Below are 17,238 nucleotides of genomic sequence, written 5' to 3'. Positions count from 1 at the left end.
AAACCAAGCCATGACTGTGATTTGTTCTGTGGAACCTTGTAATAAAGACAAACACAAAACATGCCTTTGAGGCAGCGATATTAAAACATGCTCTTTTCATCTGCAGTGATGAGCTGTCAACAAACTTCTTAGTTACCAGCAAGGATGTAATGAAGGGCACAACTTACATGAAATCAATTCATGCACCTGTTTGCTTGTTGATGTTTGTACCTGTTTAGGGTATCAAACATCTTAATGATGTAAATATATGGTATTCATCATAATTATATTAATACAGGAAGTTATGTAAGGACAGGGTCTTTTAAAGGACAATTCATCAGAAAGTATAGCTGATTTTTGTTTACATTGGTGGAAGCCTTGTGATATTCCCAAATGGGACCCACAGGTTATTCACACCAGCATCCATTTAAATATATTTCTCCTATCCTGGAAATCCTGGTTAGCACTGGGTGAGAATATGAAGATGCTGTAGAACTCCACTGGCATTTTGGATCATGGTGACAAAGATGTTTTGCTGAGGTTGTGATTACAAAACTTGTGATTTTTCCTCCTGTCACGGTTTTGTATTAAATTTTGTCTTTTGGCAGGAAGGGGTGTTTTCTTCTCACTCCTTCTTTGATTTCCGCCCATGCCAGTACCCAGAGCAAGACAGTGAGTTTGGCAAGCCACCATCTGGGAACTTTTTGAACTAGTACAAAGTTGGCCACACAGCCTTTTAGGATTACACATTATCCGTGGGCTTCGCTGCCCTGGGCCTTTGAGGTTAATCATCATCATTATCTGTATCAATGTAACCGGAGGCTGACACTGCCGCCGGCACCTATTTCCAGTTATAACCCTTTTCTGTGTCCAAAAGTGCAATATTTTCCCTGGTGGTGATGGCATGCAGACCAGATCAATGTCCTCCAGGGGTGTTGGCACGGAGCAAAGTTTTGATAAAAGGCTTTGCAGATAATATTCCTCTCTCTCTCTCTCTCTCTCTCTCTCTCTCTCTCTCTCTCTCTCTCTCTCTCTCTTTCTCTCTCTCTCTCTCTGTCTTACATTCTCCCCGTCTCTCTCTATTTCTTTCTTTCTGTCTCTCTTTGTGGTTAAGTTGATTATGGTGTTGGTCTGTAGCTAGAGGGCTTGGCATCCAAATTAAACTCTTTTTTTCCCGCATGTGCTCACCCTAAAGTAAGTGTCTCCTGAGATTAGCATACCCACTGCATGTGTGGGTGCTTTGTGTTGTGAGAGAATAATACTGGCCCATGTTTTTTTATTGTTATTATTTTTTTTTTTTTCTTTGGATTGCAGCCCACTTAAAGTTTATTTCATGCTCATTACTGCTGCTGGCTATCACGGATAAGCAAATACGTCAGGGCTGATGGCCGAGGGGTTACTTCATTCTGCCCAGTTCTCCTACACACTGCAGTAAGCACATTCTTGCTGACCTCACATAGTTGACCCTTACCACTGGAACCCAACCCCGTGTCCAACAAAGTAACTGTCCTTCACTCTTTCACCCTATTTATCCACAGTCATCTTCTCTCCCCTTGTCATGCTTTGAGGTCTCTTTCTTTCTGATGCGCATCTGAATCAGGCGCAGGAATTCTTTGACTGTCCCAGTTTGTGTGTGTACTTGCGTTTTTTATTTTATCAGCTAGCGCTCCCCTCCTCCTCCAATAACAAACACAGGAAGCTGCTGTCGCCGGGTAGAACAGACGGAGCATGGGGGAAGAAAAGCAGTGCGCTTCTCGCAGGTCAGTCTCTCACAAAAAGGGCTCCAGCCTGGGATACAAAACATCTGGTGGGTGTGATGGGATGCCGCTTTAACAGTTTAGTCATGTCACACGTAGGCCGATGGATAAAGTGTCAGGCAAGTCAAATGTCACAATACCCCATGTGACAGATTGCAGAGGGCTAAGATTTGGGATTTAAGTTCAAAGCTTAGCATCCATCTGTGTGCAAAAACAAAGACCAAGATGGGAATCTGCAAAGGGAGAAGACATGCAATTCAGTCGTGTTGTGCAAGGTTTAGATTGTGCCTGTACATGCGCAGCCAGGAGTGTAAATGGGGAAGTGTGGTTTCTTAGATAGTAAAGTGCTGTCTGCAGAATGATGCTACAATTATGGGCGATGGAGACTGAACACACAACACTGAGAGGAGAAATCCAACATGTGATTACATGCCCAAAGAAGAGAGAGTGAAAAGTCTGTTCATACTGTAACATACATTTAGATCATGCATGTTCTATTTTCTCTTAACTTTGTAAACCTTCTCTGTCCTTATTTCTGCCTCATTCTCTCTCTGTACCCCCCCTCCTCCCCTCCCCTCTCTCTGGGGGTGTTTGTAACTCTAGTGGCTGTGGGGGACCTTCTGTTCTTCATTTAGACCCTGAGTAGCACTGCGCTCTGTTGAAACCCAATACCTGGAGCCAGCTAGTCAACACAGCAAGTGCACTGCCTGTAAATTACGACTGTACACTCTGAGCACAGTTCTATATTTTATTATTTTACTAATCCGTGTCGTTCAAAGCGCCATTCTGCGTAGGCACATTGTCTCTCTCTATGGGTGGACTTACCAATTAGAGAGACTGCTCCATTACAAGTCACGTTCAGTATGAATTGCAAACGGTTGCATCAGCTCCAGTGTCTTATGAAACATTCATTGTACCAAAGTTTGTTACCTTTTCAAAATGAAACTGCCAGTTCCACTTCCATATGCAGTGTCTATGTTGATTGCAGGAGGATTTGGTGCTGCTGCAGCTGTTAAAGCAGGTACACTCTGACACTCAATTCAAGGCTTAATGTCACCATCACATGTTCTGATGCTGAATTATTAGTAATAAATCAGTAATAAATTAGTAATAAATCTGAATTATTAGTAATAAATCAGGATAAAGGAATTATTGATCCAGAAAGAACAATAAAAGAGAGACCAAGGGGGTTTATCCTTTTCCCTCGGGCTCTGTTTTCACCCAGTTTGTCATATGCACACCCTAAGCAGGGCTCACGCAAGCATCAAACTCACATCACTGAGCTCTGACATTCTCTAAAAAGAGAAGAATGGTGCATTGTTCGTGTTTTTTTCTTCTTCTTTGAAGTGTTGAGTAACAGAACAGCAAGAGGCACGGAGGAGGAAAGGAAGAGGGAGAGGGTGAAGCAGCGGAAAAGATGGACTGAGATATTGTGGAAGACGGATGCACAGACAGACAGGACACTGAGATCAGTTAAGTCACTTTTGTCAATGAGGCTGGCAGGACACCAGAGCTCCTCTGGCTTCGGTTCCCAAATGGGAAAAGAAGACTGAACGCATTCCAACTCTCTGCTTTCTTTCCTCCTTCAACCCTCAATCTCCTCTCCTCTTTGTCTTCTAACCACGTCTCTCTGGATTCAACTGGATGTGAACTGTGTGTATTTTTCTCTCCTTTCATTGCAGGGCTTAGAAGCTTTCGAAGAACAATCGTATTCTCTAAAACCAACCACATCTTTATGCGATTTTCAGCTTGGTGTCTTTCCATCACTACTTGTCCCTCAGTTCATCCTCTCTTCCCCACTTTGTCCCTCACTCTTTTCACATCTCCCCCGCTGCTAACCCAAATAATCACGCTCACAACTTCCCACTGCTACCCTACTACCCTGCACATATATGCATACATATGCCCACCCCACCCCCCACCCCATCCCACACACACACACGCACACACACACACACACACACACCTAATGCTACAGCGACTGACGTCACCTCAACAAGTTTGGGGGCCCACACTGGGGCCGCCCTGGCAGGCTGAGTGACCCTGTGTGTTTTTGCTGAGCAGCTGGTGATGGCTGTTTATGTTGGAGCTCATCTGGCGATAGGGAACCTGCATGATGTTTATATTATCTTTCCCATTGGCCCCTTTCGGTTCCCACTGTGTCGCCAGACAATTTCACCCACTCTCTCAGCAATTTCAGCGAGACTTGACTGTCTCATGACCTCTCATGACTCAACTGTTTCATGACCCCCCGTTACATCCAGATAACTGCACTTTATTTCCGCTTACCCCGACCCACGGTTCTTCTAATATACCTACCTCAGTCCTGCAAATACCACAGATTTAGAACATAGACCTGGGCTAATCCATTTCAGTCTTCATATTCTCAAGACACCACATACCTGAATAATGAGACAGAGACTAAAGAAACGTGTTTTGACCAGAAAAGGATTTTGCTTCAATTTATTATCCTTTTAGAACTCCAAGGGTATTTTATATCAAGAGCAGCTCGTCTACTATGCAAATTACACATTTGCTTTGGTGCATAAGTCATCATGATCTTCATAATCCAAGGTATTAAATGAAAAGACAGAGCAAAACAAAACTGGAACTGTGTCGTTTGACTATGCAAACAATGTAATGAATCAATTTCCCTGCAAACTCTGCCTGGATTAGGACGGCAATAGTAAACAAATGAGAGGAGAAAAGTAATATGACTGGAAATGAAGGAGAGACGAAATTCTGACATAGAAAGCTCTCTCACAACTTGCACGGTTGCAAGATGTGTATGTGCATGTTGTGTGTGTGTGTGTGTGTGTGTGTGTGTGTGTGTTATTCTATCTGCCTGTGTATCTTGGTCTATCTGGCCGTGCTGTGGCTAAAGCACCAGCCCCTGGGCGTCAATGAGGCAGGAGAAGGCCTTTGGGGGAATCTTCTCCACCTCCAGCAGGTTGTTTTCCAAGTGGACAGAGGTCAGGCTGGAGCCAGAATTACGAGGGTGGCACACTCCCCACTGTCTCAACGACCTGCAGGCACAACACACAAACACTGTAAGTTTGGATGTATCTGAATTTTATACCTTTCTAACTACAAGTGTTGATTAGTTCATTTTGTTCATTCCCCAAACTGCACTGGGCTGACAAGAGAGGTGCAGCGTCATGGTTGTTTGAAAATGTATTCCCTATTTTTTTCTTCACTCAATGCAGTTTTAATGCAGGAGATTTGGGAATTGGGAAATATTATGTATGAGTATATCCAGGCATCCTGCCGGTGCAAGATCTGTGACTGGGTGATTAGTGTGAGATTAGATTTCCTGAGCTCTAATTGGTCCCTTGTTTTCCAAGCAGGAGGGAGATAAGAGTCTCTCTTCCATAGTGTTCTTCCATCGCCTCAGAGGAAGATTGACACCAGTGAGTGTTTCAGCCTGTTTACTCCTCTTTATTAGGGTGCTGCCTGAGTTTTATGGTCTCTGGCTTTTTGTCAGATCAAAGACATGGAGGTGAGACATTGTGATTGTTGGTCTTGGTCTATAGATTATAGGCAACTGAAGTCAATATCATGTCTGTTTGAGCTCTTATAAACTGTCATGCTAAATTAAAGTCTTCTCTCAAAGTGTCTTTCAATTAAAAAAAAAAAAGAGATTATATGCTTTTGCTGTACATGAAATAGGGTCATGCTGAGTGCTGAGTGCTTGTACTAAAGTCCCTCAGTGTAATTTCTGTGAAGAGCTGCACTAGACTGGATAATGGTTTTATGTAACAAGTGAATAGCTGTTGCTAACAAGCTTTTGCCTTTATCCCTCTATTATGCTTGTCATTTTTGTATTTTAAAAGCCGGCTTTGTGGGCAGTGCAAAGCTACCTGATCTGGTTGTTGTCCAGTCTCAACACCTGCAGGTTCTTAAACTGTCGAAGCCAGCGCGGGACCTCCTCCAGACGGTTATTGTCCAATAGGAGCTTACCAAGTGTGCGGTATGTTCCAGCAAATGAAAATCGCTCTAGACCGTCATCACCCAGGACGTTGTGGGACAGAAAAAGGGACTTCAGGCCGGGCCGCAGGTGACGGAAGATGTGGGCAGGGATGTGTCTGATGGCATTGTGTTGTAGGGTCAGATGACGGAGAGGCCGTGGCAGATGCATGGGGACGGAGGTCAGGCGGTTATAGGACATGTCCAAGTCTTCCAGAGCACTGTGGACAGGGAACACAAAGAGGCAATCATGAATCTCGATAGAACAGCAACAAGACCCTTAAAGGTGCACTATGCAAAATTGAAGATTGCATTTAGACTCCACTGACAAAAAACAAATAAGTACATAGCTAATCAGTGAGTCAGGCCAATGATGAGGACAATAAAGCCTCAACCATCAGTTTTTGTGCTTATTCTATGTTTTTGTCAGTTGAGTCTCAAAGGTTGTCACTTTACTTTTTTCAGCTGACAAAAAGTGAATCGCAACCCTCACTAAAAATGTCTTATGGCTACATTGCATTATTGACTGCTGCTGCTACTGTCAGTGGATAAATTACTGTCTCTTCTTCTGCAATGGATCCCTGTAGGATTGTAAAAAATGATGACTCTAAAAAGTACTCCCTCTTTATTTTTGAGGATTGACATTTCTGCTATTAAACTCCGTTATAGTTGCACTGCAGGACATGATGTCATGTAGTCAGCATTTGGTCAATTATCCACCAGTGCAAGAAATATGCATATAACACCAAACAACAATGTAGGCCCAGAAATGCAAAGTACAACCCTGTTTTTAAACAGTGTAAAAGATTTTAACTGTGGATTTTTCTCACAATGCATAAGGAGAAGGGTGTAAAGAGAATCATGTTTTCACACCAAAATCACATTAAGTTCAGCTGAGGCAGAATGATGGAGGACACCCAAGATTTGTCATCTTCCAGAGGCATTTTACAATTCTCTAGGTTATAATAATGGCTGCCCGCCTCTGTTCTGACTCCAGGGACTGTGACTGGAGTGGGCCTAATGTTTTATAGTTACCCTCTGGTCTCCTGCATGGCTCTGCCGGGCTCAGCTGGAGAGGCAAGGAACAAAGAGTGCAGAGTGGGAGGCTAGGCTGAGGGGAATCATAGGTAGCAGCAGGGGAAAGAACAATGGTGTCTGGGGAGGTATTTCAAAAGCGAGCGTCGATGTTGGGGTTGGTTGGAGGTAAGAAAATGTTTGGCTTGGGGAAGCCAGAAAAGGGGGCAAGAGAAGGAACTGCAGTAATCTGGGACCGGTGGAGGATCAGAACTGGGGATCTGAGATGATAGTGGAGGATTGGGGTTTTAGTGTTTTTGTTGGAGGGGTTAAAGATCCCAGGCAGCTGTTGTGAGTTTACACCACGGCTCACAGCAGGACAGAAAGCTCATTTCCTGTTCTACCACTGTTCACAGACCTCAATGAACAGCCAGCAAGCTCACGATGGCACCAGGTGAGCACCCAGTGACCGCACAGCGAAGCGAGATAGAGGACCAATGACCAGAACAAGACAAGGGAGTTGTGGATGTGTGAGATGCAGGTACTGGCATCTGTTTGATGGATGGTCCACACCTCAGCTTGTCTACCACTCAGAATCATTAGCTTGTTATTGTGTCGGTACACTCTTCAAGCATCATTTTGTATTATTTATTTATTTATTTATTTATATATATTTTTTTTTGGTAAAATCTACATTACCGTCCTGCTTTTTGTGTTTTCAAATTTGATTCACTGTCAAATCAAACCACTGTTCTAACTGTTGAGTCAAATGTAAGCGATCTTGCGAGATCACCTGGCTGTGACATTTTTTTTTTAGCATCACTAATTAAATCAAAACAATTTTAATTTGAGGTGCAGTGAACAGGTAAAATAGGTAAAATTGTGATTAGTATTTCTCCTTCCTCCTCATGTTATTTTGTATCCACATCAGTTTAGTCTAACAGGGTACTCAATAGACTTCAAGAATCTTCATGCATTCTGTGTAACAACAATGCAATAAAACCTCGCAATAATACAACCATAAACCTTTTATTGACAATAACAATGGATCATTGGGGAGTGAGCACGATTACAGATTTAACCCAGAACATGCAATCACATGGACCAGTACACACACACACACACACACAAAACTGAAGGCACACGCATACACATACACGCACACATCCACAAAGAACACATTTAACCCTCAAGTGTTGTGGTAATTATGGATAGTTGTTGAATTGTGTATTGTGTTATTGTGTTATCTGATTTCTGGTTAAAGTCCAAACCCTCTCCCTTTATCCATTGCTAGTACCGGTTCTGACCAGTTGTGTGTCGATTTGCATTTTGATTTTTTGCCAGGGAGTTTAGCAGCAGTCCACCAATGCTTAGAGCTCCACATGGTATTAATGAACAGAGGGACACAAAGTCCTCTCCTTTCCCAGTCCTACACCGTGCACACTCCCACCCACTGGCACCTATGCACACTGACACACACACACATCCACACGTGAATACAAACACATGCACAGTATAGATATCAGTGCACCAATAGGCACAAAGCCACACACTCAGACTGGAAGAGTACACTTAGTAGAGTGCAGATCTCCACAAGGTGTGCTGTCTTACCTTAGTGTGCAAATCTGAGCAAGAACAATTCCAAAACACCAGTAATGTATGATGTCAATTTTAAAGTGAAAACACCAATATTATCTGCCTGTTTGTGTATCTGTCTGTAGCTGAGCATACTACCGGGTCTTTCTCCCACTAGGTGAAAAAAAGGGGTGATATTTCACACAGGTTTGAGCACCGAAGAATGGGAGATACAGAGGCACTGCCTGCATGCCTCACCATCTCCAGCGCTCAGACTTAAGTTAAAAACCAGCTGAGGCATTAGCACTCAATTGCAGCATAAAACAGGTTTTTCAAAGGTTTTGAATCACCACAACTATGACAGCTCCTTGATCATACAGTCATAACTGTGCACAAAAAAAATGAGGCTGATAGGCTAGTAGCATGTGAGATTAGTGCGGACAGACACATGCACACTCAGACAGACACACACAACTAAACACTGTCTAGCTTGGTAAGCTCCTAGAGACTGCCGCCTTACGGAGATAACAAAAAAGAATGTGAGGATACGAATAGATAAATAGACACATATAAAAAGGCAAATGACAGGCACACGTACAGACATATTCTCCAAGATTCCATTATTATTTCATTATTAAACATTTTAAAGAAATGCATGCAGAAATTACACAAAAACAATGTAACTGGGATTCTGTTAAGAAAAAATGGCCCCTGCATTGGACCTCATGTTACTGTGCCTCTTTGTGTGTGTGTGTGTGTGTGTGTGTGTGTGTGTGTGTGGGTGGGTGTAGGTGTGTGTGTGTGTGTGTCTTTATGTGTAGGCAAGGCCAAGAGCAATCAAGCTCACAGTCCACTTCTTCTCAGGGAGTTAAGATCTAATGAGAACCAGGACACAGAGAGGGCCCGTCTGTCTTTCACACACAAACACAGACACATGTGCGTAAATACATACACATACACAGTGTCCCATCTGCACCGAGTCACTCTGTGCCAGCATTATACAAGCAGGCTTACGCAAGTTGGCACTCTAACTAGAATAGGTAATGTAGCCAGGCAGAGCAGCTGTGCCAAGCAGGCTAGCCAGACCAAAAACTAGGCCTGCAGGACTGGTGACACTTGAGAATGATGGATGGCTCATAGCAGGACAAGGCATCAGCCATATAACATCATATGCTGTATGCCTCCGGATATCCTGAATGATTTATTATGAGCTGATCTCTGGGAATATCTCGGACCCTGTCACCACTGTTGAGAACACGCCAGAGTACATTTGGATTCATTCACACGTGAAATATCATTTTAATAATTTACTGCAGCAGTCGCACAGCTTGGGTACTATATGGGCATGCATGTGGGAAAATGTGTGTGTGTGTGTGTGGCTGTGTTGTTTAGATTGAGTCAGTAAGTGAAACGATTGTGCTGTCAGATGAAAACCTCCATCAGTCTCAGAAATTACACGGGAAACAGCAAAAGCATTTTTTTTTTCCCAAATTGAAAACGCTGCGTTTTTGAAACTCATTTTCTTATAATCACTTCTTGTAATTAAAAAGCACAACTTACACCTTTGAATGAAAACCTATTCATAATTGGAGTTTTCACAGGTTTCCACAGGAAAACAGTGGGATGCCTTGGCATAGTTACAAGTGTATTTCATTTGACCCCATCGCCCAAACCTTCAGGGCCAGTGCTAGAGACTAATTGATTGCACTTAACATGTGGAACATTACAATTTTCTAAAATGTATCTGTGTGTGTGTGTGTGTGTGCGCGCTTATGTTGGTGAGTGCATGTGTGCCTGGGTGTGTGTGTGTTTTCACATTTATGTAAGCGATTATGAAACCGATTTGTGCTGGTCTGAAGACAAAGGCGGTTCCCTTACAAATCTTATCAGTTTCAGACACATCGTAACACAACACAACACAGACACACACATCTTTGGTGTGAGGATCAGTGAACCTGTGTCTTGATGCCGTCAGACTCCACAGCCATGATAAATCTACAGAAAGATCTAACCTTCTACAACACGAGCTCCTCCATCACAATAACAACTGATGGAAAAAAAAAAAAAAAAAACAATGGACAAAAAATATTGTTCTCTCAGCCTGTATCGCCTCCCCCTTTTGTGCAAAAACAATGATGTTTTTGCACGAAAGACTGCCCATGTAGTTTTATTGTAACTGGCCACGGGTTGCTGAATCATTTTCAAGGCTATGTGTAGATACAGAACACCACACAGCATCACTTACTTGAAGCAGATCGTCCTACATTCAGGTCAATTTCCAATGAAAATGATTTAGACCATAAAATAAAAACAATGCATGGCCCATTTGAAAACATATTAGCCATGAAATGTTATTCTTTTGGTCTACATATCACGCCTGAAGATGGATTAAGTGTTGTTTATGTAGCTTTATATTGCTGTGTGTAATTTAAAAACATGTTATGCTTTTGTCAGTGAACATGTGGTTTTTGGAGTTGAGTTTCGTGGCTGCAAGTAGCGTGCTGATGTGATCAGTACAAGTTTTGATAGACTACATGAGGAGGGGATGTGAGGGGATTAGCGACTTTGATTTGACCTGACAGGTTCATAAGGAGCACACAGATGAAGGCAGATAGGCATGTGTCTGTGTGTGTTTGTGTGTTTGTGTCTATGTGTGTGCGTATGCATCTATCTGTAACGATGAAAGCAAAGAGAATTTTAGTTTTGCCCCTAAGGAGCGGCGACTAATTTCACAGCTCCTAGTGTAGCAGCATTTCTGCTCAAGTAATTGTACAATACTGTGGGGTCTGGTTACATAACATGTACCTGGACGAGCACACAGTTGCACAGTTGTTGTTGTTGTAGTTGTTTTTGACATTTGTGTGTGCTTTGCACGGTGAACACACACACTCACAAGAGACAGAGGCAAACTCAAACAATGCTGTGTACCAACACAGCAGTATTTTACAGAGACAGGAGCACAAACTGGTAATGGATCTGGAGCATGTTTAGTGAAGGAAATGATAAACTGTGATGTAAAATTGCTTAAATATATTACTAAAATCTCATTAGGTCATAACACATTCTAATACCTCTACTGCTTTTATGAAAACACCTGACTGGGCTCATACTAGGATGGGGTTATACGGTTAGAATCGAAGATTTTTTTTTTTTTTTTTTTTTTTTTTTACATCAGTGTATATCAAGAAATGGTTTGCATGCACAATCATGGTGAATAATCAAATGTTAATTGCATTGAATTGCATGGTAATGTTAGGATTCCTTTAAATATGTCATACCTCATTTTAAAGCTGCGATACTTGAAATCATGAAAATGAGGACTGTTTGAACTCAACTGAGTGGACAAGGCAGTCATTTTATCAGTGAGTCTGTGGATGATGAGAACCATGTAGACACAAACATCAGTTGAGTGTAACCAGTCATCACTTACATTGGCATTTTTTGACAGAATCGTGTACCATGATGTCACAAAATTAGTACAATATGATTGGAAGATGATAAACATTAATAACATTGCACAGCCCTAACACTCATGTATATATATATATGCACACACTGACACACACACACACACACACACACACACACCTCTGAATTTAGCCGAGTCATGTTAATAAGGTGGAAAATAAAGTGAGACACTGGCACTCAAAACGCATACATAGCCCACTCAGCCTGAGGTAGACTCCAGGTCCAAACTCGGCTCCCCAGCTCCCTGTAACTTCTAATATCCACCACTCATACCTCCAATCCTTTCTCCCTAGCAGGAGGTAACAATAACAGCGGCTCCATGACATGCAACAGAGACACTCTGCTAACTAGAACCAGTGCCCTCCAGTTTATTTTTTTGCTAGACAATTTACTTTCCATTCTGTTTTCCCCCTTTTTCAATAGCTTTCTGTCTATTTCTCCCCACACCTAAGCATCAGAACATGATGTGGATATTTAACTTTGTTTCAACATGGCATCAATTATGTTTAGAGAAGTCCGGTGAAACAAATGAGGTCTGCCGAAGAAGTTCATCTGCTGCGAATCATTCATCCGACCACAGGAAGGATTCTTGTTTCCTACCACTTGGGTCTTGTCCATGGCCTTTATTTTTTGCAGCAGCATTTCCCATTGCATTTCTGGGGTAATGATTTAAGCTTCAAGTTGAGTTTGCTTACTCCGTCTGCACTGCGCTGGTCTGAAGGAAACTTTAAAAATAGAGGACCTGCTAATAAGCCTGCAACACCAATCGGAAGCCTGCTGGTTGGACCACTAATGAGGTCAAAGGGCAGGTGTCACATACATGAGAGTCAAAGGTCAAATGGAAGCTCAGGGTCATGGTTTCACGAGAATTACATTTTAGCGTCTTTCTTTAAGCGTCTTTCCTCACATCACCGCACTCTGGTCCTTTTTTGAAAGGCATTTTTTGTTCCACTTCCTTACAGTCGCTCTTTCCTATCCTCCTCTTTCTTTTTTCCCTCTTGCATTTTCTCTTTCTCTGAATCTCCCACCATGGTTCATGAGGATCCCAGGGAGCAAAGAAAAAAACCCACTGGAATTCACTATATTTAAACAACACACACACACACACACACACACACACTATGTACTTAGATAAACAGGCAAGTGAGGGAGAGTTTGAGGAAATGTGTGTGCATCTGTGTGTGTGTGTGTGTGTGTGTGTGTGTGTGTGTGTGTGTGTGTGTGTGAAACACACAGCATCAGCCTTATATATTGATAGTGATGACAGACATGCTAAGAGAGGTAAAAGCGCTGATCTGGCTCATGTCTGCAGATGTATGTATGTGTGTGTGTGTGTGTGTGTGTGTGTCAGTGTGTCAGTGTGAGTCAGGGCATCAGCTTCATATATTATATTATATATTGATATTGATGACAGATATGTTTTTATGGATTATGGAGCTGTCTTTTCATCAACTTTTGATGAAAACCCATTATTACAAAGCATGCTAACTGCTAAGTGGGGTAATAACAGCTTAGAAAATAAAATTGGGGAAAAAAAAAAAAAAAAAAAAAAACATTGATCTGAAAAATAAGTCCACCCTCTTGTGGCTGATTAGGGAACTACAAGACATTCAGCAGCTCTGGGATGAAGCGGCCCTCAAGTGCTGACAAGGACCAGCTTCATCATCCTCATCACTCAGCTTGTCTATGAGTGCTGAAGTAGCACAGCTGACCCCAGAACAGTGTCTCGGGAGAGATGAGTCGATAACGAGTTTTATAAAGTAGTGGTTGGGTGACTTGATTTAATACAAGATGGAGAGACGTACGTGAGATTGGTCCAGGCCCGAGCAGCGATGCTCTGTTCGTGCAGCACGTTGTGACTCAGGTTCAGCAGTCTCAGATGGACACATCCACTCAGAGCCTCTTCTGTCACATCCTCTATCTGATTGTCACTTATTCTCAGCTCCTGGATGAAAACAAACAGAGAAAGACTAAGGAATAGAAATGATGACGTTATGACGCTATGCCATGTGGGGCAGCAGGGTAGCATAGTAGGCACAGGGAAGACCAGGGTTCATGGGTCATGAAGTCCTGTCATGCTGCTAATTTGCATTTGTGTTTTTGTAACTGCAAGAAATTCTCCATTTGGTGATCAAGCTCAGATCACTGAACTGCAGGGACAGGGGCCGAGAGATCCACAGTTTTAGACCAAGGCTTTTAAACCAAAGCCCCTAAGCTGGCTAGTGATCATTAAGTTTAGGGACGGGTCTGCTCAGTTTGAGGTTAGGGTAAAGATCTGGACTTGCTGTATATCATTTTCCTGCTTCAGGGCCATTTTCAGCTCCGCCTAATACTGCGGTGGTTCTCTGCACCTGCTGCTCCGTGTATCTTGATCAGGCTGACCTGCAGAGAGGAAGGAAGGCCCTGAGGAAAGAAGCGGAAGCGGTTGTTGTCCAATCGCAGGTCCACAATCCTCTCTAGTGGCTTGAAGGCTAAAGGAGACACGTTGCCCTCATAGAGAATATTGTCCTGCAGCTGCAGAGACAGCAGGTTCACCAAACCTAAAAAAGGAAATAAGATCATCACCTGCACACATAGGTGACACCCCCCGTCCCTCCCAACTCTCTCCCTCACACATAGACACACTCCTACCCATGAAGCAGTGAGGGGTGAGTGAGTCAAGTTGGTTGCTGTTCATTCTCAGTTCTTCCAGAGATGGTGGCAGTGCTGGGATCTTCGTTAGGTGGTTGCCATCTAGGTTCAGCTTCTTCAGAAAGGTTAAGTTCTATAAAACCCATAGGACAAAGAAAAGGGGGGTCGAGTTAGGAACTGGGCTACAACGAACAGCATGTATAACTTGGTATCCAGACTTTTTCATTCCCAACTTGCCCAGCTGGACACAGTGACACAATTCAGAGAACCACACCAAATAAGAGAATGTTAGGCCCACACGCCTCCACTTTGCAATCAATCATGTAGTATTTCGGGTAAAGCCATCCTACTTGGCCCTTCATTGAAAGCTGCTGTGGTTGATTTGTGTCAAGTGAGAGCAATAGACCATGTCTCTATACCAGCATCCCTTCAGCCAGTCCACTAACCCTCTGTCATTATTTGGAAATGGGCAGATGAAGAAAAAAATAATTTCTACCTCTATAAATAATTTCCTTTTTCCCTCTGGATCATTGGCTGCAGCTGTTTTCCGAAAGATCTGTCCAGCCAATACTGAACGAGCAGCCCCATGGTGCCATGCTGTGATTGGTCCGAGTGTGGTAGGGTGCCTCAGTGTGGTCAGGGTTTCTGTTTGGTCTGTGGTCTCTGCCCTGTGGTCATTTAGAGACTGCTAGCCAGACTTTATTCTTAGAAGGGACTAGTTAATGCATCTCTACAGTGTTCCTACAATATAGTTTTGATACAAAATGTACTTTTGTTTTATACTGGGATGGCATATACAGTAGGCAACAATATTGTGTCTTACAATCAGAACGGGTAACCTTAGTAAAACCTTCTTATAGTGGTGGGATGCACAGGCAAGCATGGTGAAACCTACACAGAATAGCTTGATAGATACAATCTGCAGTGTTTGCAGATGAATACCAGCCTAAATTGTTGAGAATGACAAAGGGGGAGAGCTCTAGATAATGGCTGCACAGTGTTAAAATATGCATAAAGTGTAGTGGTACTCACAGACAGCAGGTTTGGGCCGAGTGACTCATCATCCAGTTTGTTTTTGCTCAGATCAAGAGTCTCGATGTTTGGGATACCAGAGAAACCCTCTGGATTGATGTGACTGATGCTGTTCTCTGCAAAAACACGTCAGCCGGGTCAAGTCTTGTTGACATACAAGCAAAGCAGGTACCATTAGAGCCATTTCTCTTTTGTTTCAGTGATTATGCAAAGAAGAGTGTAAATACTTTGGGCAATGGCAGCACCTTGTGGCCAAGCAAATTTTTACCAGATGCACAGCAGGAGCCAACAGTGAGTCAACTCAACCCAACAGTGAGTTTCAACTCATTTTCTCTTGACATTTTTGTGTTATTTCTTTGATTTGGATTAACACGTTGGAAATGTGTTGCATTGCTCAAAATTTTCCCACTTCGATTCAGATAATCTTTGTTGGGACCAAAACAGGAAAATCTATATGGGTAACACAGTGGGTAGTGGAAACTTTTACAAATAAGCCAAAATAGGTAAAGTAATTAAAACAACTGCTGCCTCCTTTTTTCCAGTGTCTAATTATATGCTGTGATATACAATTAAGCAGAAACATACTCCCCATTCTAAACATATACACCCACACACATGCATACCTGCCAGATCTAGCTTTGTGACTGCCAGACTGTTGATGATTGGCAGGTGAGTCATGCCAACGCCCCTGCAGCTGATGTGTCCATCAGCCGTCAGACACTCTGAAGGAAGGCTGTCTGTGAAGTTGGTGGGTGCCTCTGTCGTCTCATTGGTGGGAGACTCAGTCCCCTCCACCTCTTCTTCTTCTCCTCCTTCTTCCTCCCCTTCTCCTCCTTCTTCTTCCCCTTCTCCTCCTTCTTCTTCTTCCCCTTCTCCTCCTCCTCCTCCTTCCTCTTCTGCCCCTTCTTCTTCTTCTTCTTCTTCCTCCTCCTAACACCGAGTGGAATTTTTAAAAATACCTTTCATATCAGTTGGAACACACATACATTCTCCATGAACTAAAACACACAATATTTTATGTTCGTACAAAATATAGCAACCCCATACCTCTTCCTCCTCTTCATCGTCATCATCTTCATCGTCCTCATCATCGTCATCTTCATCATCATCATCTTCATCATCTTCTTCATCCTCATCTTCCTTTACGACTCTCTCTTGATCCATCAATCTCCTCTTCTCAGCGTGAAGTTCCCTAAGTACAGCCATCAGAGCGCCTGTCACCCGCCCACTAGTCCCATGCCTCCCCCAGCCTGGTAAGCGGCGCCCCAGCCCTGCCTGTCCCAAAAGGAGATCACATAAAAACAATGGCATGATTTCCCAGGTGTACAACAATGTCACACCATACCATACACAAGTGACAAGGAGAGAAAAAAAATGGGTCATATGGAAGATCAAATAGTACAACTTGAGTTTTTTATTTGTAATTATACATATCTACATAGTCACATTATATAAAAGTAACTTTCTGTTCATACCAGTCTGTATGCAGTGGCCTCCACTGTGGCCGCATGTCTCCTCTTCCCCCAGGTTCCTCTCCTGCTTCTATGGGCCTCCAACTTTCTGAAATCAACTATTAGCTGCTCCCTGTGCTTCTCCTCCTCTGCCTCACTTTTCACATCCTCACTTTCTTCTTCAACAACAAAGGCAAAAAAAAAAGCAAGCAAAGTAGAGAAACAAAGAGATGAGGGAGCTAAACTGTAACCCTTATGTATGGGTCAGTGAAGTGAAAATTATTTAAATTAGCACAATTCAGTTCCAAGATCATTATAAGAGGACACAGGAAACATCTGAAAGACAGAATCAGCAGCTTACCGGC

The 17,238-nt window shown here is 42.9% G+C and overlaps 1 protein-coding gene across 1 annotated transcript; it reads right to left on the bottom strand.

The window, feature by feature from the left end:
* Positions 1-4,183: 4,183 nt before the first annotated feature.
* Positions 4,184-16,270, bottom strand: LOC115361588 (extracellular matrix protein 2). Its single transcript, XM_030055050.1, has 7 exons — positions 16,046-16,270; positions 15,423-15,538; positions 14,391-14,523; positions 14,142-14,299; positions 13,565-13,704; positions 5,597-5,923; positions 4,184-4,762 (listed from the first exon to the last, which is right to left on the bottom strand). The coding sequence occupies exons 1-7, from the start codon at positions 16,098-16,100 to the stop codon at positions 4,615-4,617; spliced, it is 1,077 nt and encodes a 358-aa protein (XP_029910910.1). The 5' UTR covers positions 16,101-16,270; the 3' UTR covers positions 4,184-4,614.
* Positions 16,271-17,238: the final 968 nt, after the last annotated feature.

The sequence above is a fragment of the Myripristis murdjan genome, chromosome 7, assembly GCF_902150065.1.
Source record: "Myripristis murdjan chromosome 7, fMyrMur1.1, whole genome shotgun sequence".
Taxonomy (NCBI): Eukaryota; Metazoa; Chordata; class Actinopteri; order Holocentriformes; family Holocentridae; genus Myripristis; species Myripristis murdjan.
The sequence above is the reverse complement of the archived record's forward strand: the minus strand, read 5'-3'. Positions and strand labels throughout refer to the sequence as shown.

Coding starts and splice junctions, on each gene's coding strand:
- LOC115361588 (XM_030055050.1), bottom strand. CDS start 16,100: ATGACTCACCTGCCAATCATCAACAGTCTGGCAGTCACAAAGCTAGAT. Junction 15,539..16,045: donor CACAAAGCTAGATCTGGCAG/GTATGCATGTGT, acceptor GTGTTTTTGCAG/AGAACAGCATCAGTCACATC. Junction 4,763..5,596: donor CTGGACAACAACCAGATCAG/GTAGCTTTGCAC, acceptor TTGTGCCTGCAG/GTCGTTGAGACAGTGGGGAG.